General features: G+C 50.9%; 1 protein-coding gene across 2 annotated transcripts in view; it reads left to right on the forward strand.

The window, feature by feature from the left end:
• The window catches only part of CAPN5 (calpain 5), a 60,997-nt gene that overhangs the window by 32,847 nt on the left and 7,697 nt on the right, over positions 1 to 20,453 (forward strand). Inside the window, exons 3-10 of one of the 2 annotated variants that reach the window (XM_051608691.1) lie at positions 4,723 to 4,854; positions 15,033 to 15,241; positions 15,663 to 15,855; positions 16,418 to 16,611; positions 17,310 to 17,387; positions 18,240 to 18,435; positions 19,538 to 19,660; positions 20,156 to 20,352. In XM_051608691.1, the coding sequence (XP_051464651.1) occupies positions 4,723 to 4,854; positions 15,033 to 15,241; positions 15,663 to 15,855; positions 16,418 to 16,611; positions 17,310 to 17,387; positions 18,240 to 18,435; positions 19,538 to 19,660; positions 20,156 to 20,352 (1,322 nt within the window). Of the gene's footprint in view, positions 1 to 4,722; positions 4,855 to 8,524; positions 9,609 to 15,032; positions 15,242 to 15,662; positions 15,856 to 16,417; positions 16,612 to 17,309; positions 17,388 to 18,239; positions 18,436 to 19,537; positions 19,661 to 20,155; positions 20,353 to 20,453 lie in introns of those variants that run through there. The other variant, XM_051608690.1, reaches the window with a different exon arrangement.

A 20,453-nucleotide genomic window follows, 5' to 3' on the forward strand; every position in this document is an offset into this window, starting at 1 on the left:
CACAGGGACCCTGGTGTCACCTGTGTCACCGTTGCTCCCCGTGCTGGGACACCTCTTACTCTCTTGGCTGCCTGAGTGACATTGAAGCCACAAGGTCCTCCCGGTTCCCTGTGGCCCAGGAGGGGGGCAGAGCAGCCCAGCTAATAGATTTTCTTGCTGATTTTGCAATTCTGGGTGAAAACATTGTTCCTGGAGCAGCCAGGCCCTGCAATGCAATTAGACTAGTCTGCTCCTTGCAGAATCTTGTTAGCAAAAACTGCTCCTAGCACGCAGCAGATGTTGTGTCTCACGTGGTTGTTTCCCTCATCCTCCCCCCTTTTGCATTTTCCCCTCCCTGCAGCTGGTTTGACACCATCCAGATCCACAGTGAATCTCAAGCTCGAAAATCTGGTCTGGGAAACATTTCTGATAAGACAGACACCAATTAAAAAGCCAATTAGAGGGTGATTTGCTCATTACTGCCCTGTGTGGGATTGGACTCGCTGGAGAAGACCAGGGTGGTATTTTCTGCTTTAAATGCATTTGGAAGGAAATTGTGTGTCTTGGGGGAAAAGAGAACCAAAGGGGAGAGGAGAGGAAAAGTCCATGTGCTGTTTGGTGGGAAGTGAAATCACACCACCAAGTGCAAGATAATTGCATTGATTGGGTTTTTTTTTTTTCTTTTTCTTTTTTTTTTCCCTTAATGGACTTCAATAACCCAAAGCCAGAGGGAGCAAACTGGCACAGATCCCTTCCGGGCTCCCAGAAGCCAGATCTGGTACCTCTGCAATCAACTTTTCGTTGACAGGGAGCTCAAAGTCCCCTCCCAGCCCCACCTCTGATTTCCACCTCTGTTCCACACCCCTTGCAGGAGGAAGGAAGTGGGAAGGAGTATATGAATTACCAGGACATTGAGTCACTACTTCCCCATGTGATCAGGCTGTATCTTTCACAGGATGGTCAGGGTTGGAAGGGACCTCTGGAGATCATCCAGTCCAACCCCCCTGCTAGAGCAGGATCTCCTAGAGCAGATCCCACAGGAACGTGTCCATGGGACTGTCTGCACAGGCTTTCTCTAAGTTGTATTTCATTTCCTGGAGCTCAGTGGACATTTCAGCAGGCACTTGGAGGGGAGGGCAGATCATCTGTAATGGTGCTTAGGATCCTGGAAATCCTCCAAGAGAGTTTCTCCTTGGGAGTAGAGAGGCACGGATGGCTCCCTTGGCCAAGGTGGAGTTAAGAACAACCCACTGAAGCCACAGATTCCATGTAGCCATGACTTTGGGCTGTCCCCCACTAGTCCTTGCTGTTCACCATCTGTGTTCAGACCAGGAGCAGCCACAATGCAGGATCTGGCCGTGGTGAGGTGTGAGGGGCAGGATGGACTCACTGCTGAACCCGTGGGTGCCACAGGGTGGTTGGAGCTGGCTCTCTGGGGTAGCTGGTGGAGGCCCTGGGCTGTGTGTGTGTGTCTGCATTTGTGTGCTGCCCTCTTCTCTTGGGGTCATGGCACTGGGAGGGTGAGGTGGTGTTTGCTTTTTGGAGAAGTGCCCACCTGGGTAAACAAATGTTGTTGCTCACCTGGTTTCTGTCTCCTGCACAGGAGGGAGGGGAGGAAACCAAGGTGATGACCTTCTGTGATCACAGCATTCCTGCCTCTCCCCTTTGCACACATACAAACCCCAGGACCCTCTCTAGCTGCAGAACCAGCTCTTTATCGCTTTCTGCTCTGTCTGCAGGACAAGGGAAACTAAGTTCAGTGCTTTTCCTGGCTTTTTTTTTTTTGGACCTAGCTCCCATTAGTCTCTAGTTCATCACCCACCTCTGCTTGTGGACACAGTGCTCCGTGGCTCTGAGTGTGCTTTTCACCCTGAAGATGCTGCATGGCACTCGTGGGACCCCATTGTACTCCAAGAAATCCTGGGAGGACTTGCAGCCTTGCTGAAGCAGTGTCGTGGTCCCTTGGTACCTCCTCAGTACAGGCAGAACACCCAAGGAATGGGGCATCCCTGTGGAAGGCCATGCAGTCTAGATCAGGGCCAAAATACGTGGGGCAGCTCAGCAGCTTCAGTGGGGGCTGAAGAATCCACATCATTTAATATTGGGAAGCTCCAGGCTAAGGGATTTGGGAAACCTTCACAGGAGGCTGCTTGGAGCAGCCTGGGCTAGTGGGAGGTGTCCCTGCCCATGGCAGGGGGGGTGGAACTAGATGATCTTTAAGGTCTCTTGCAACCCAAACCATTCTGTGATTCTATGACTCTATTAAATCATGGCCAACTGGCAGCTCTGCTCTTAGGAAGGGTCCCTGAGCATCTGACACCCTCTGCCCTACGGTAACTTCTGCCAGTTAGGGGTTTGTTTTCATGCTTTCATGTCTACATAATACCAGGTGACTTCTTTTTTTGTACACTGCAGGTTCACCCAGGGGTAGAAAGGGCAGCTGTGGTCCTCAAATGGGGCGAACACTGTGGCTCTGCCTCCCCAGGGCAGGATCACCAAGAGCTGATCTTGCAGATCTCTCACTGGCAGAAATGATGGGTGCATCGCCCCCGCAGGTGTTGTGGAGCAGGAGTTAAACCCCACCACCCCTCTGCCATCCCTCTCTGTGTGGAGGATGCTGAGGAGCACAGGAGCCTCTGGGCTTTGCTGCCTGTCATCTTGCTTCCCTCTAGTGCTTATCCCAACCTCCTGCAGCTCCAGCAGCTGCGAGGGAGTTAGTCTCCTCCTCTGGGTTTGATCCCTGCCCAGTTTGAGCTCAGATTATTTTCAAGGCCTGAAGCAGGAGGTGCTTCCAAAGCAGGGATTCCTGTTCCTCCCTGTGATGGGCAGAAGCAGTGGAAATTTGGGGGGAACATGTTATTCTGGGTGCAACCAGCCTGGAAAACTGGGGGATGTAGAGAAAGAAGGAAAATCTGGCTTTCCTTTCCCTCCTTTTTGAATTAAACATAATGGGATGTCTAAATTAAAAGTATTTGGATGGGACTGTAAATTAAAATTAATTGGACAGGGCTTGGAGAAACCTGGTCTAAGTGGGAGGTGTCCCTGCCCCTGGCAGAGGGGTTGGAACTAGATGGTATCTAAGGTGTCTTCCAACCCAAACCACTCTGTGATTCCATTATAATAACAAAGGGGAAGAGATTCTTTCAGTTGTCTTGTCCACTCCCAGCCTCCAACTGGACATGACCTTCCAAACTGGAGTTACTGGGAGAAAAGATAAAAAACATCCCCAAAAGGTGTTTCACATGAAGCTTGCTCAACACCCTCTTGTTTAAGTACTTTCCTGGCCAGGCTCTAAGTGGAAGCAGGAGCCAGGCAGAGGAAAGGTGTGACCCCAAAGTGCCAAAATGAAATGGCAACAGGCCCAGGGAGTTATCAACACACAATGACTTGATTGGTCTTGCCCGTAAGGAAGAAAGAATAGGAAAGTTGAGGTAAAAAGAGGGGGAAAGAGGACAACAGCCACCACCACGGGTCCAGAGGTGACCCTGTGGTCCCGAATCCAGCAGGATTCCGCTGCTTCTTCCTCCATCATCGTGATCTCTCAGTGGGGAAGATCTTCAAAGTTCAGTTCCTAAGCAACCATCTTTTATCCTGAGTAGCACACCTCGCTCCTCCTTGGACCCACCTCCACTCCACCTCTGTCCTGTGGAAATGTGTCAGTCTCCTCCTGTCTGGAGTGAGACTGGATGCCCACGCATGCCCAGAGAGGAGTTTCTGAGGCCTGGGCAGCTTTGGAGGCAGGTGGCTTCTTACCAGGAGGTGTGGTTTTGTATTATAATAACATTATAATGAGGAAAGTTCAACTGAGGCTTCCTGGGTGTTGGCACAGCAAATGTGATCCATCTTCTTCCTTGACAGCAGTTGTGCCCTTTGCTGCTCCAGTAGAACAGACCCGTACCAGGTACCAGCACTGCTCCTACCTCAGTCCCTTCTCCATGGTTTCTGCATCTGCAGCAGCCACTGCCAACTCATGTCGAGATGTTAGTCCAGTTTTTGGGGTCTAGTCACTGATGACAATGTTGAGACAATACTGATCTTCTGATCGACTCTTACATCCTGCCACCAGCACGGTGAGCAAGTCCAGCAGAAAGGTGGGCTCTGCCCTCTACTCTGCCCTTGTAAAACCACACCTGGAGCATTGTGTCCAGTTCTGGGCTCCCCAGTTCAAGAGGGACAGGGATTTGCTGGAAAGAGTCCAATGGAGGCTACAAGGGTGATGAAGGGACTTGAACATCTGTCTGATGAGGAAAGGCTGAGAGACCTGGGGCTGTTTTGTCTGGAGAAGAGACTAAGAGGGGACCTTATTAATGTCTATAAATATCTGCAGGGTGGGTGTCAAGAAGGGGCCAGTCTCTTTTCAGTGGTGCCTGTGACAGGACAAGGGAAACAGCACCAAGTGACAACACAGGAAGTTCCACCTCAACATGAGGAGAAAGTTCTTTCCTGTGAGGGTGACAGAGCCCTGGGCCAGCCTGCCCAGAGAGGTTGTGGAGTCTCCTTCTCTGGAGACTTTCAAGACCCATCTGAACATGTTCCTGTGTGACCTGCCCTGGGTGCTCCTGCTGCAGCAGGGGGGTTGGACTTGATGATCTCCAGAGATCCCTTCCAACCCCTATGATTCTATGATTCTATGATTTAAATGGATCTTGAGAAGAGAAAGACATTTCCTTTGCCAAGAAGCCTTTCTCCTGATTTCTTGTCTGCTTGTATACCAAATGTGTGTGTTTCTCTCCTGTCCCACAGGAAATCTGTGATGATCCACATCTCTTTGTAGATGGGATCAGCTCCCATGACTTACACCAGGGCCAGGTTGGGAACTGCTGGTTCGTGGCTGCCTGCTCCTCCCTGGCATCCCGGGAGTCTCTGTGGCAGAAGGTAAGTGGTTCCTAATGCCAGGGAAAAGCATCTTCAACCCCTTGGCCCCTCATTGTATTTGTCTGACTCAAAAACTCGTTCTTCAAGGATGCTTCAGGTCCTGAAAACCTTTGTGTGCAAAAACCTCCCTGAAAGGACTATCTTTCAAGGAGAATTCAGTCATCATAGCTACAGTGCCATTGCATTCAAGCCAAAAGTTTGGCTGGTTTCTCCTTAACCAGGCTGCCCAGGGAAGTGGTGGAGTCACCATCCCTGAAGGGCTTTCAAAGCCATGTAGATGTGGTGCTGAGGGACATGGGTTAGGGGTAGACTTGGAAGTGCTGGATTAATGGTTGTACTTGATGATCTTAAAGGTCATCAAGTGATGATCTTAAAGGTTCTACCTAAATTATTCCATGATCCTGTCATTGAATCAGGCCCTGTCCTGTCCTCCAGAGCACAAATCTGATCCTCCCCACTCCAAAATAACCTGAAAACCACCAGCAACAACAAAATTCAGGATGCTTAGCTGCAGTGTTTGACCCTGTTTCCCTACTTCCCATGGGGTTACCTCTCTTGGGCTGCTCAGTGTATGCCCACCTTGGCAATGAGACACCTTGCACTGGGGCAGGGAGGGTGATTTGAGGGAGTCAGTGTCTCTCCCGAGCTGCTGCTTCCCCTGGCATGTCCCATGGCTGGATTGCACCATGTAGCAGAGCTCCTTCTAGTGTGGGGTCCACAGGGGCTTTGTTGGGGGCAAGAAAGCCACCGAGGAGCTGCACCAGAGCAAGGAGCTGCAGACCTGAGGAGCAACACAGAAGTATGAGAGGGGAAGGAGGTGCTGAGTGCCACATCCTTGGCCAGTCTGTGCCCATCCTAGCCGTGTCCTCAGCTACAGAAGAAGTCAGTCCCATGAAAGCCAGGGCAGGGGTGCTTCAGACTCTGGTACAGGACAACTCATGATGGGACAAGAAACCAAGCTGCAAGCACCTTTTCCTAAGATTTTACTGCAAAAAGGCAGCCACCAAAAGCCCTGCATGCGTGCAGACAGCATCACCTGCTTCACCACAGCCTCCTACTGCAAGGGGCCCAAGAGGGGTCCCTCCACCCTTACACCTTTGCAGTGGCTCTGTCTGCTGTGGTACTTCCAGCTGCTGCTGCCTGTGGCTTTTCTGGTCATGAACATTAAGCTCAGGAATTTCTGTTTGCTGCAGCATCCCCCCCTTTTTTCGGTTAAAATCAAGATTTTACTTGTACTCTAGGTGATCCTGCTCTGGCAGGGGGGTTGGACTAGATCATCTTTCAAGGTCCCTTCCAACCCCTAAGATTCTGTGTGATTCTGTGTGTGATTTTACTCTGTATGGGAGCAGAGCAACTGTTGTTGGTTTCTGGGTAAGGTTCCTCCCAGGGTGGCTGTGTGACAGGGGTGGTGCCAGGGGTTGTTTAGCTTGTTCCTCTGCATCAACGTCTCCCAAGGGCAAGTGGGTGAGTTTTCTTCCCTCTTCACCATTCACTTCCAGCCCTGCCCTGGGAAATGCCAACTGAACAGAAGCCAAGTCCCTTTGGGCACCTCATTATTTCAGTTTGCCAATGGCATTGCTTTTCCTCCCTTGGCAGTTTGACTGCAGGTGTTTGTGACTTCTCATTTTCCATGCCCTTAACTCTCAGAGGGTCTCCTTTGCCTTCCTCCTTTTCCTTTCAGAAAGGTTTGTTTTCTGTCAAAAACCAAAAAGCTGCAGCATTCTCCCCAAGCTTTCCCTCCTGGTCATGTTCTGTTTGCTGTAGGGATCTGGTCAGACATGCTTCAGCACATTCCTCCTTTTGGAGACCTGTGAATTAAAAGGGAATGTTGCTCACACATTGCAAGGTGCTTATCATAGAATCAAGCATAGAAATGTAGAATACCAAGTTGCAAAGGACCTCAAGGATCATCTGGTCCAACCTTTCTTGGCATCAGTCATAGAATCATAGAATATCAGGTTGGAAAGGACCTCAAAGATCATCTGGTCCAACCTTTCTTGGCTACAGCATGGTCTGGGTGGGGGAACACCTTCAGGGAAATAGGACAGGTCAGCCACATCCCCATGTATCCTGAGAGATGATTTTATTCACACATTTTCTTCCACCTGGCTCCAAGACTTCCTCCGTGTTCCTCATTCCCACTAAGCCTGTGGTGTTCGAGTGACTGAGGGGGAATGGGGAACTGGAAGTTAATTTAGAACTGTTTTCTATTTTCCTGACTCTCAGCCTGGCTACCTGGCTTTGGGTGAGATCTGGCTCTAGAACAGCCTTTCTGTGGCCCTTCAGAGGAGTCTAGCTCTTATTTTCATAAGTGAAGGTGTTGAAACCATAGAATCACAGAATGAATGGTTTTGGTTGGAAGGGACCTTAAAGATCATCTAGTTCCAACCCCCTGCATGGGCAGGGACACCTCCCAGCAACCCAGGCTGCTCCAAGCCCCATCCAACCTGCCCTTCAACACTTCCAGGGATGGGGCAGCCACAGCTTCTCTGGGCAACCTGAGCCAGGGTCTCACCACCCCTACAGTGAAGAATTTATCTTTTATGATCTAATCTAAATCTCCCCTCTTTCAGCTTGAAACCACTCCCTCTCATCCTATCACTTCATGCCTGTGTCAAAAGCCCCTCCCCAGCTTTCCTGGAGCCCCTTCAGGCACTGGAAGGTGCTCTAAGGTCTCCTTGGACCCTTCTCCAGGCTGAACACCCCAACTCTCCCAGCCTGTCTCCAGAGCAGAACTGCTCCAGCCTCTGATCATCTTCATGGCTTCCTCTGAACTTGGTCCAACAGCTCCATGTCCTTTTGATGCAGAAGACCCCAGAACTGGACCCAGCACTGCAGAGTCTCACCAAAGCAGAACAGAGGGGAAGAGTCACCTCCCTTGACCTGCCAGCCACGTGTCTTTTGATTTAGCACAGGACAAACTTGGCTTTCTGAGGAGGTTTAAATAATTTACAGCAGTGCTTTGTCCTGAAGGGTTGTCTGGATCTCTGCCTGTGCTCCCCCAGGTTGCATTGCTATTACTCAAGAAACTGGGGACAGGGGACAGACTTTGGAGCCAAGTGATTCAGACAGTTCTGCATCTTTACCACCTCTCCTGCTCTCCTTCCCCATCAGTTGCTTCCAGAGAGCAGGACAGTCTTTAATGGGATGGCAGTGAACAGATGGCTCTGAGGGCACTGACCTCCCAAAGGCTGTTTTGGTCTTCTACAACCTAGGGTTAGTTATTGCTCTCTGAGGAGGCCCTGAAGGCTGATCTTCTGCCTTAACGGGGTGGGGGAGGAACCTCGTGTAGTGCCTGAGGGCTGGACCCCCACCACAGTTTATTCATCATCAGGTGCAAGGTCATTGCTCCTTCTACTGCCACCACATAAGGGGGTAAAAGAACCAAGGCAGTTGAACCAAAGTCCATTGCCACATGTAGCTCAGTTTAAAAAAATCTCCAGGGTTACTTGAAGGCATTTTTTAACTTTTAAAACCCGAGGACTGAAACAACAAGAGTTGTTGTTATAGGTGTTTTAAAGCTAGTAAACAAGTGAGGCAAGAGCTCAGGAAACATCAGGCTTCCCTCAGGACTGCTTCAGGCTGCCCCTGACTTCAGGCTGCCCAAGGGATGTGCTGGAGTCCCCATCCCTGGAAGGACTGAAAAGATTTGTAGATGTGGTGCTTACGGACATGGTTCAGTGGTGGACTTGGCAGTGCTGGGTTAACAGTTGGACTTGATGATCCTAAAAGGTCTTTTCCAACCAATACAAATCTTTGGTTCTGTGGTTCAGCATGAGCACGGTCAGACACTGGAACAGGGGCCCAGAAAGGCTGTGCAATCTGCATCCATGGAGATACTCAAAGATGGACTGGACAAAGCCCCGGGCCACTTGATTTAACCTTGAAGTCCTGCTTTGAGCAGCAGGGCTGGACAGGACCCCTCCAGAGTCCCCTTCCAACTTCCCTTATCCCATTAACCAACACTCCAGAGAAAGTCACTGCCACCCTGACCTGTCGGGTGACATTCCTGGCTGCCAGCCTTCCTTGGGCTAACAAGCCGTGGTTGCCAGGGAGGTTGCCAGGGAGGCTGACATCAGACATCCCTTCCCTATGGATTATCTCTCAGCAGCAGCACCATCCGCTCCGAATCCGCAAAGAGGCGGGAGGGCGCCCAGAGGGCACCCAGAGGAAGCCCCGGAGCCTGTTCTTTGCGTCACCAACCCGGGTTGCTTAGCACCACTGGGACCGTGGAGAGGGGGAACCAGCTCCGGGGGCTTGGTGGCTTTTGGTGTGTTTTTTTTTTCCCCCCCTGCGTGTCCTGTTTGAGAGCCAAACCTTGCCGAGGACGTAGCAGAGGAGCAGCTGAGGCGATGGCAGGAGAGGCAGGGATGCTCGAGCTGCCCTTCATCCACGATGACCAGCTCACCCGGTGCATGAAGCTGCGGTTCCAGAGCCTGCAGGAAAAAAACATCAGGCCCCAGGATGGTGAGAAGCTGCTGCATCCCAACGAGCACGTCTACCGGGTGGATTTCATCCGGCAGCGCAACCTGCGCTTCCTCCGCTGGAACGTCCAGCTGGAGAGACCTGGGAAGGTCACGGTGACCGGTACCTCCCAGCACTGGACTCCTGATCTCACCAACCTTATGAACCGGCAGCTGCTGGAGCCAGTGAGTATCTTCTGGAAGAAGCCAGGAGCCGAGGAGGTGGAATGCAACGAGGCAGACGCCCAGGAATTTGGGGAGCGGATAGCGGAGTTAGCCCAGATCCGCAAGGTGATGTATTTCCTCTTTGCTTTCACTGACGGCCTGGAACCAGCTCACCTGAGGGGCTCTGTTGTTTTTAAAGCCTGATCCCCCTCTTGCTCAGCCCTTCTTGGTCCAGCTGTGCTTTATGTCTTCGTTTTAGTTTCTCTGAGCTCAGTCCTTGGTTGTTTTTAAGTGGTTCTTCACCGAGGGACGGCGTCGTGAACAAGCGGAGGACGGCTCGGTGCTTCTGGAGCCCTCACCCTGCAACGTGTTCTCCAGATGTGCTGTCCTCTGTCTGAATGATGGGGAGGAGGGAGGATGGAACATGAGCTGGTGCTGCTCTGTGTGCCTAGACTGCATGTTTGTGCATTCAGCAGGGAATCACCATGTCTGACTGGTGCAGGGTCTTGCTGGCTTGGAAATCTGAGGCTGCCCTGAGCCCTCCAACTGTGGCACCTGGACACCAAAACTCTGATGGAAAAATAAGAAATTGCCATACTAGAAACAGGAGAGACAACCTGGAGAGAGCCTTCCTTGGCTTCCAGTTTCCATGCTAGCCATTAAAAAGAGAAGGCTTGTTTGCAAGAAGATGCTTCTCCTCGCAAGGGTGCTGGGTGCTTGCAGGCTTCAGTCACTCTTGCTGTGACTCTGGCTGCTCAGTGGCTCTGAAGATCAGTCCCATGGAGGATCACCTTGCTGTGAGGCTGAAGTACATTTGGACATGCTGTGTTCTGCAGATAGCAAACCTGTTGGACAAACCAGTGCAGGGAGTTTGGGCCACCCTTTTCCTGACAGCCGTGACCTTTTCTTGCTGGGAGTCAATGTAGGGAGATGTTCTCCAGCACGTTGCCCACCTTGTGTTGCCTGGAGATGGTCGATCCTGTGATGGGTTGGAGCAGGCAGGTGTGTGTGCAGAGCCAGGCAAGTGAGCCAGCAGCTCAGAGCAGGCTGTAGGTCTGAGTCAGCAGTGAGTGCCCTGCAGCAAAAACCATTTGTGCATCATTGTGGCCTTAAAGCACCCATGAATAATATATTTCTTCTGAAGCATCTATAAGCAGAGCACTTTGGAAACCACAGAGCAGGAACCTGCTGCTGCTGTCCCCAAAAAGCAGCATCTCCTGCCCTCCTGATGTGCTGAGGTAGGGTGGCCTTGGGAGCAGAGAGGAGAGATGGTTCCTTTGCGAGTCCAGGAGCAGGAGGATGTGTTGTGCCAGTTCATCCCATCACTGTGAATACACTGCTAACTTTGGACATTCCCTTTTCCTCCACCAAAAAGTGGAGGGTACTTTGGTGAAGTCTCTTGAGACCCGTAGATAAGAATATTCTTTGAAAGAGTCAAGCATTATGACAATTGGTCCTTTGCTAAGATGACACCAAAAGGTGGGTGAGCACAAGTTATGGATTTTCCTGAGATGTGTAAGGAGAGTGCAATATTGGGAAAGCCAGGTCAAGGTACTTTGTACCCATGGCCTGCTCACTGGTATGGACAGTCCCAAAAGGAGTCTAACCTCTTCTTCAAAGCCTCCAGAGACACAGGCTACATGCCCTTCCCAACCCAAAAATAGTGTATAAAATGATTTGCACAAGCTATGCCAGGAGGAGAGGAGAAGGAAGCAGGAAGATGAGCTACAGGCTGGAGAGATGGTGGGAACTTTGAGTCCTGCTCACAACCAAAGCTCCCTGAATACTGCATCATACAGCCCAGCCATTGGGCAGTGCTGGAGAAGCTAATGTTAGACCCCAGGAAATTCTACACTCAAAGAAGAGAGAGAAAAAGTGGATCAACCCCTGTTTGACCACAGCGTAGACCTCCTGTGGGCCAAACCCAGTTCTAGGTTGTCAGCAGATTTTCCCATTGGAAACCCCTCCTTGTACATCCCAGAGCAGAGCTCCTGATTACAAACCACAAATCGACCAAATGATAGGAGCCACTGCCAACATCCAAAGGGGTTTTGGCATGCCAGGTCTCACAAGATGCCACTGCTATGTTGCTGGTTGCTGGGGTAGAGTTCCTGCTGCAGATACCTCGCTGGGTGTTGCTGTGACACAGTCAATAAAAGCCTAGTCAACAGGGTTGCCCTCAAGGACTGAAGCTCTGTGTGTGTCTTCTTCATGCTCTTTTTGGAAGCTGCCCCAATCCTGCATTCAATAAAGCAGCACTTGCCAATTTTCAAGCCACTGTTGGAATTTTTGAGCACCCTTTTTATTTCTTGTAAAAAGTAACATGAACATTCACCTTCTTTTCTCTTGGTGTGAAAGGCTTAATGGAGCATTGAGTGGTCTGTGTGGTTTGGGGAGGGGTTTGAAGGTGGGCAGAGAGAGGAAACCATCAGTCCTCTGGTGGATCCTCCTTTCCATCACAGCCAGGGGTGGGATGTGAGTAGGGCAGTGTGATTTTTCCCTGCTGCAGGGCAGGTGAGCCAGACACTTTATACCACTCACTGAAACTCTCCTTACCCAGTTTTGGCATTCCAGAAAGGCTTTCAGATCCACCACTATGTCCCATCTCCCAGGGAAATTTCCACCCTGTTTGTACCATGGTTCTGCAGATCGGAACAGCTGGGTCCCTCCCTCTCCTTCCTGAGCTAGCAGGTTCCCAGCAGAAGAGCCTCTGCTTGGAGGAGTTGGCATTTACCAATTCCTTCTTCTAATTGAGATGTTTCTCCAGGGTTACAGTTGCTTTTTCTCTCATTAGCCACTCCTAAGAGAAAAAGCTCTAAAGCAGCTTAGGGAAGTGAACTTGGTGTTTCTGGGCTCCCAGTTTACCTGTCTCTGAGCCCTTTTGCTGTGGATTTGTCCCACAAAAAGGTGTGACAGCTTCAGATTTTGGGGACCCCTAAGCAAAATGCACAACAGTTGGGTGAATGAGGAGCTCTGGTCCCCACTGCCTCAGTGTCCCACAACCAAGTTGAGTCCAGGACTCAGTGGGATCCTGGGATGGGCATGCTCTCCAGTATCCACTGAGGAGAGACAGAGATGATAGAAACATTTTGTCTGGAAAAGACCTAGACCAGCAAGTCTCAAGTCCTGGGAAGTTTTCCTGGGAGTGAGTGGGAGCCATGGACCTCAGTTACATGATGATCTCCTGGAAGGATCTGGGCTTGAGCTGCTGCTGGGGCTTATAGATGTGCCCCAGGTTGATCCTTTAGGTTATATCCAGCATCAGGTCACAGGTGGGGATTGTGCTGTGTGCCTTAAGTGCAGTGTCCCAATAGGACCTGCACCCAGAGCTGCCACCTCTGCTCTACAGCCAGGGGAGTCATGGACATCTTATCCAGGGGGAGAATCAACTGGATCGATCCTTGGCCTGGGTGGGATGCTGTCCTCTTGAAGGAGCTGGGGAGAGGAATCTGATGTTTGAGCTCACACCTTGCTCTTTGGCAGGTTGATGACAGTTTGGGCTCTGGAGATCAAGCTCCTCTCAGTTCCTGTTGGGTCGATGTTGAAACATGACCAGTCCTTGCTCCTGGATCCTGCCCCATGTGGAGGCTGGCAGCTTTTGCTACCTTCAGGTGTTTTCAGCACTGTCACCATATCAAGGAACAGAGAAGGATGGCACAGGAGGACCAATCAATATCTCCTGCCACCAGTGACAGCAATGGCGAGTCTCAGAACCAGCCAGCTGGAAGCTGTCCCTACCAGCCCTGGCTGACAAGCTGCTTCTCATCAGTGCCATAATCATTTCTCAGCCCACATTAATAGCAAGTTGATTAGCACAATGGTCCTCTCTGACAATTCATTAGGATGAGCTCCAGGCAGGAGGGAATCGATGGGGAGTGATGGAGGGCTGTCTGACCTTCCCTGGCACTGTCCCAGAGGAAGTCTGGGGCATCATTGTTAGGACTCCTGGAGAATGCCCAAACCCTTCAGAAATGGCTCTTTTTCAGGGCTCTGTCTGCCCTGCTTCTATTGATCCAGACAACTCAGGAGCACCAGTGAGCTCCCAAGGCTGGTGGCTTCATTAATATTTCAGTGTAGGAGAAATAAAAGCCTTGAGCTGGATCATTGCTGGTAGCTAAGGAGTCAGGGGGCTCCCCAGAGAGAAGTCTCTGCAGGGTTATGGCTTCATGATGGCAGCTGAAAAGGAAGCAGAAGGCTCTGGCGGCTGGACAAGGGCCAAGAAAGGATGAAGGGAGGTCTCATCATCACCCAGGACTTCCTGAAGAGCCTCTTTCTACTCAGTGTAGCTCTGTCCTGTCCTGTCCTCTCCCACCCCAGCATCCATAGGTATCTCCATAGGACAGTGATTATTTGGTTTATTGGAATGTGATTTTCCCCATGAGCCCATTGGAATTTTTCCTCACTGAGGTCAGGAAGCTTTGGGGGCAGTTAAGTAAAGAAGCAGAGGCATGGACAGTCAGTCACACTACTGCAGCTGGTCAGTACTTGTCAGCTGTCACCTGCAGTGACTATACATGGCCTCACAGCCCACCCTGGCCATCACCATGTTGCCTTCACCCTCAGCCAAAGCTAAGCTGTGGTGGGACAATTCCTTGCTGTCCACTTCTGTGTCCTCGTTGTACATAAAATGCAGATCCACCCAGTTGCAGTGTCTGTGTGTGGCTGTGCCCATTTCCATCCAAGCTATTGGGTGGATTTTCCATCCAAAGCAAAGCTGATGGTGCCCACAGGCATGAAGGACTATGGTCTTTAGCACTTGTGCCTTGTCCCACTGGCAGTGAAGATGGCAGTGGCACCAAACTTGCACTCCCTCAGCCCTTTATTCTTTCACCCCACATCCTCTTTTTCTCCTTTCAGTGAGTCACCTCTCCCTGCTGGTTTGTATGAGTATAGTAGCTGTGGGATCTCACTTTTGCCACTTTTATAGAATTAGAGAATCATTTAGGTTGTATGACATGCAGAAGGTCTGGTCTCTGTTCATTATCACCAGGAAGATTAATACAGCACTTGGTCAGTCAACTCACACCAGAATCAAGTAAGAGGGTCAAATAAGGTGCCCTCTCTTAGAATTGTTTGGGTTTGAAGGGACCTTAAAGATCACCTAGTTCCAACCCTCTTGCCATGGCAGGGACACCTCCCACTAGACCAGGCTGCTCCAAGCCCCATCCAACCTGCCCTTCAACACTGCCAGGGATGGGGCAGCCACAGCTTCCCTGGGCAACCTGTTCCAGGGTCTCACCACCCTCATAGGGAAAAATTTCTTCCTAATGTCTCACCTAAACCTCCCTTCTTCCAGTTTAAAACCATTACAGAGGGCAAAGGTCTTTAACTCCATTTCCAAAGCATGAAGAAGTTTAAGCTATACTAGTATGTGTTAATCAAGTCTGCATTGGAGGAACCAGCTTTAAAACCTGGCCCCAACAGGCTGTAACCAACTCCATCCCCATCATATCCTTCCCTGTTCTTGATATTGTCTGCTTTAGTTCCAGGATGAGAGTCAGAAAAAACCCCAAAGGAATAACCTGGGTGCCTGTGCCTCCTCTCTCACAGGTCATCCCAGACTGGAAGGAGCAGGAGTGGAATCCTGAGAAACCTGAGAGCTACGTGGGGATCTTTCACTTCCAGTTCTGGCGCTTTGGCCAGTGGCTGGATGTGGTGATAGATGACCGCCTGCCCACGCTCCACAGCCAGCTCATCTACTGCCACTCCAACTCCAGGAACGAGTTCTGGTGTGCCTTGGTGGAGAAAGCTTATGCCAAGTAGGTACCTGGGCAGCTACAGAACAAACTGGGACCTGGGCACACTCTTCTTCACCTCTGTTCATTCCTGGGTTGGGTTGCACCAGTGGAAACAGCAGCTTTCCTGGGGGGGCAATAGGACGTATCTCACACCAACAGAAACTAAGAAAAAAAGCCTTCTCCAGCTTTAATTTACCTTCAGAGCAAAATATCCTCCAACTCCACATTTTTTTTAAGTAACATCTATCTTCAGGGTTTCAAGTTCCCTTTACTTTGTCCTGTGACAACTGCAGGCAGCATGGCTCTTATTTTTTCACCCTAGTTTGCTGTTGTCACCCCCTGAAAGTTGTATTGCAGTTCTTCAGGTTGCTCCAAGAACTGTCCCAGACCCCTTAAAATGTCAAACCAGTGTCGTTGCTCCATCCCTGTCACCCTCTCTCAGGTTATCAGGCTGTTACGAGGCCCTGGATGGAGGTAACACAGCTGATGCCCTGGTGGACTTTACTGGTGGGGTCTCTGAGCCTATTGACTTGACTGAAGGGGACTACATTGCTGATGAAGCCAAGCGAAACCTCCTCTTTGAACGGGTGCTGAAGGTACACAACCGAGGAGGCCTCATCAGCTGCTCCATCAAAGTAAGTCATGTTGCCTCTGTGGTCATGGTGACATGGGAACGGGCAGTTTAGGATGCAGTCACGTTGTGCTGCTGGAGACTTCTAAATTAGATCAGGTAAATGATGGCCAAGGGGTCCTACTTTTTTTCCCGGGAATGGCAAAGGGAGGATCAGATGGATGCCAACCCTCTTTATTCCTCATTGCTGTGTCCAAGAGCCCAAATTCATCCCACCAGCCTTCAAATGCTAGGAGAGGATTCACTTCCAGAGAAAGGTGTTTTGGTGTCTGCATGTGAGCATCTCTACAACCACTGGATGCCAGAGCTCCCATTATAACCAGTAGAACGAGCTTTATTGGTTGACAGTATGGGAGCTCAGAGATCTCATGCAGCAGATAGAGACCAGGAAAGAAGTAGCTCCCAAAATGGCATTGGATACATCTCCCAAGGCGATTGGCTGTCGCTGGCTCTCTCCTCTTCATCTCAGAGAAACCTGGAGAGAAATCTGAGCTCTTCTCTTCCCTGGCCCTCGCAAAGATGGTCACATCCCCTGGTCCGAGCACTGTTTGTGTCCCCCTGTCCAGGCCACGTCAGCGGCTGACATGGAGGCCCGCCTGGCCTGTGGGCTGGTGAAGGGGCACGCCTACGCGGTGACGGACGTGCGGAAGGTCCGCCTGGGCCACGGGCTGCTGTCCTTCTTCAAGTCAGAGAAGCTGGACATGATCCGCATGCGCAACCCCTGGGGCGAGCGCGAGTGGAACGGCCCTTGGAGCGACACGTGAGTTAGGAGGGGTGGCAGCAGCCCCCGTTGGTGGCGGTGGGAAGAGCTAGGCTGGGGCAAGCCTTGAGGCAGGAGACCATCTGGCTACATCTGGACTGGCAGGACAACGTTGTGGGACAACTGTTTCAACCCATGTCCTACACCTGCTGTTTCACTAGGGTGGGTGAATTCCTTGTCCTGGGGTCCCTAGAGGTTAGCAGGAGGGTTGCTGAGCTTGGCAGACCTTCTCATTAAAGGCTCTGGTGGATGTTGGGGTGAAATGACCAGCATGTTCCCACGAACGAACAATGGTTATAGCCCACCTTTCCGTTCCCAGTCTTATTCCAGCAAAAATAGCACCCAACAGAATCAGCCTCTGCCACCACTGACTGCTGTGGTGTCTGCGGATAGGGTGAAGAACCAAGGTCTGAGGGAAGACCTTCACTGAGAGGGTTGTGATTGTACTGGCCAAACAAAACCTCTGCCAGGCTGGATTCAGCTCCACTGGTCAGGAGGGAAGTTGAAGGTCCAAGCCATGCTGCACTCCCTTCATGACTGGAAGATGAGCTAACCAGAGCAGGCTGGGGACTGGTTTCATGGCTGGAGCTTTGTACAGGCCTTCTGCCCTTGGCAGATCTCACCAAGGCCAAGTCGCCTCTTGAATTCTTGTGTGTCCCCTTGTGCTCCCAGTAATGATCCTGTACATCTCCCCACAGCTCCGAGGAGTGGCAGAAAGTGAGTAAAAGTGAAAGAGAAAAGATGGGGATGACGGTGGAAGATGATGGAGAGTTCTGGTGAGTGTCCTTCTTGGGGTTTTCACCATGGGCCATGCCCACAGGCTCCTTCCATCCTGTGAAGCATGTGAATCATTTCCATGAAACCAGCTATCCAGGGCAAATGGCCTTTCAAGCCCTAGGGTCTTTAGTGAAGCCTCCTCCTTGAGCCCATGGGCATTAGCTTTGGATGGCCACGACCCTAGGACTGCAAGCTGCTCTGCATCACACTGGGTCCAAACCATTTCACCAGGGTACTGGGAACCTGCTATGACTTTACTTAAAGGGGGTTTATAAGAAAGATGGGGACAAACTTTTTAGCAGGGCTTGTTGTGATAGGAGAAGGGGGACTGGTTTTAAACTAAAAGAGGAGGGATTCAGACTGGATAGAAGAAGGAAATTTTTTACAATGAGAGTGGTGAGACAGTGGTCCAGGTTGCCCAGGAGATAGTAGATGCCCCATCCCTGGAAACATCCAAGGTCAGGTTGGACAGGCCTCTGAGCAACCTGATCTAGTTGAAGATGTCCCTGCTCACTGCAGGGGAGTTGGACTAGATGAGTTTTAAAGGTCTTTTCCAGATCAAACTATTCTATGATGCAATGAACTTCACAGCCTCACCAAGTACATTTCAATACACATCCCTGTGTGTGGAGGAAAGGCCACTATTCTGCTTCTCCCACTCCAAAAACATGTCCCTCTGTTGCTTAAACTGAAGAAGTATTTACTGCATGCATGGAGAAAGGCACCTCCATCTCTTCTGTTATTCATCAGGCATCAGAGGTTACCCACATGCAGTGGGATCAAGTACACCCCTGCCCTGCTGTTTGGGGGAGTGGATCAACATGACCCAACTCTGTCTTCTCCTGACTTAGGATGACCTTTGAAGATTTCTGCAAATACTTCACAGACATCATCAAGTGCCGTCTCATCAACACGTCCTACCTGAGCATCCACAAGACCTGGGAGGAGGCAGTGCTACATGGGGTGTGGACCAGAAGTAATGACCCCTTGAAGAACCGCTCTGGAGGCTGCATCAACCACAAGGACACCTTTCTGCAGAACCCCCAAGTGAGTCATGGAGCAGAGGACCTTCTGGAGCTTTCACTTGTGCTTCCAAGTGTTAAATCTCCTCCACCCCAGGCACAGCAGGACCAGCAGCCAGGCCCACTCTGTTTGCCTTCTGCCTTTTGTCTAGGAAAGTGCATCCAAGTGCCTGGTGTAGAGTGTCTTGGCACAAGCAAACACCAAACTATGACACAGAGTAGCAGGGTTAGGTGGTGCCAAACAGGGCTAGGAGCCACTTCCAACAATTTGGATGTCTGAATGATCAAATTCCAAACCAGAGCGGTGTTAAATTTACCAAGACTCTTGTAGTCTAAAGGGTGATTTTCTTCTAACTGGGCCTTCAGAAAAGGCCATGCTCTGAAGTTCATCTCCTGGAACAAGCTCTCCTGTCCTATCCTGCTCTGAGCTGGGCTTCTCAGTAACATGAGTCAAGTTCATCTAACAAGCAGATGAAATATGGTCTAGTCCCTTGCAAGAGTTATCATCAAGGATGTGAAAGAATTGGTTTTGGCTCCCAGTTCTGTTTTAGCCTTCATCTTAGGTCTCTGTGAAATTCTTCTTCAGTATGAGAGTGGTGAGACACTGGCTAAGGTTGCCCAGGGAGGTTGTGGCTGCCTCTTCCCTGGAAGTGTTCAAGGCCAGGTTCGATGGGGCTTCAAACAACCTGGTCTAATGGGAGGTGTCTTTGCCCATGGCAGGAGGGTTGGAACTAGGTGATCTTTAAGGTCCCTTCCAACCCAAACCAGTCTATGATTCTATGATCAGTTCCTCCTTCCATGCCATGGAGGACTTGTGGCAGACTGCAAGGGGTGAAACTCCCTAATATGTGACACCATCCAGACTCCCTGGATTCTGCAGAGCTATTAAAAAACTGGATTTACCAGGCTCTTCTAAGATGAGCCCTCTGATCTCTGGCTTGGCAAGATGGTGACTAGTCCCAAGAGGAGGGGCTGTGGGCTCTCAATGCTGATACTAAAGCCAGGTTGTCCCTGCAGTGAGGCAGGTGAGGAGAAGCAAAGGTCGACTCTACTCTGTGTCCACACCCACCCATGCCCAGTGACCTTGTCTTGGATGTCTTCCCTCACCTTCCTCCCTTTGCTTGTAGTACGTGTTTGATGTGAAGAAGGCAGAGGATGAAGTGCTGATCTCCATCCAGCAGAAGCCAAAAAGGACCAGTCGTAAGGAGGGCAAAGGAGAGAACCTGGCCATAGGCTTTGATATCCATAAGGTAGACCTTGGGTCCTGCACGTTGGCTTGAATCCCGCTGTAAATTTGTTAGGGGTGGAGCTGTACATCAGTCCTGCATGACCACTGGTATTGTTCATTTAAGCATTGCTCTGGGTCCCCCTGGGTTGCCTTCAGCACAGCCTGACCCCACCTGGAGGTGGTGAGAGATTTCAGAGGTGAACAATGAGAGGATGGACAAGTTCTCCTTGCTAAGATCAATGCTTAGTCTGTTATCCCCAAACACCGGCTGATCTTTATGTGCTGTTTGCTGGGACCCCAGTGACAGGCTGGGATGCAAGAGAGAAGGAGTCCCTGGCCAACAGAGTTGGGGGAGCCACATCCATGCTTGTCTTCCATCCAGCCCAGTTGGGACCGTTTCGCTGGTTCTCCTAACCCCAGCCCTGTGGGGTCAGTCCTTGCAGTCTGGCCTCCCGAGGTGGATCCCAATACCTTGTCACCCTTTCCTGTTGACCATCCCGCTGTGGTGTCTGCCCAGGTGGAGCTGAACAGGAACTACCGGATGCACACCCTGCAGCAGAAGGTGGCCAGTTCCATCTACATCAACTCCCGCAGCGTCTTCCTAAGGACGGACCTGAAGGAAGGTCGCTACGTCATCATTCCCACCACTTTTGACCCTGGTCATGAAGGCGAGTTTCTTCTCAGGATTTTCACGGATGTGCCTTCAGATTGCAGGTAAGGAGCAAGGGCAGGGATGGGGAGAAGGTGGCTATTTGGAGAGAGCCCAGGTGGTTTTCCTGGAATTGGACATCACTTTGCCTGGAGCTGGTGTTTGG

This window comes from Apus apus, chromosome 1 (assembly GCF_020740795.1).
Source record: "Apus apus isolate bApuApu2 chromosome 1, bApuApu2.pri.cur, whole genome shotgun sequence".
In the NCBI taxonomy this organism is placed as follows: Eukaryota; Metazoa; Chordata; class Aves; order Apodiformes; family Apodidae; genus Apus; species Apus apus.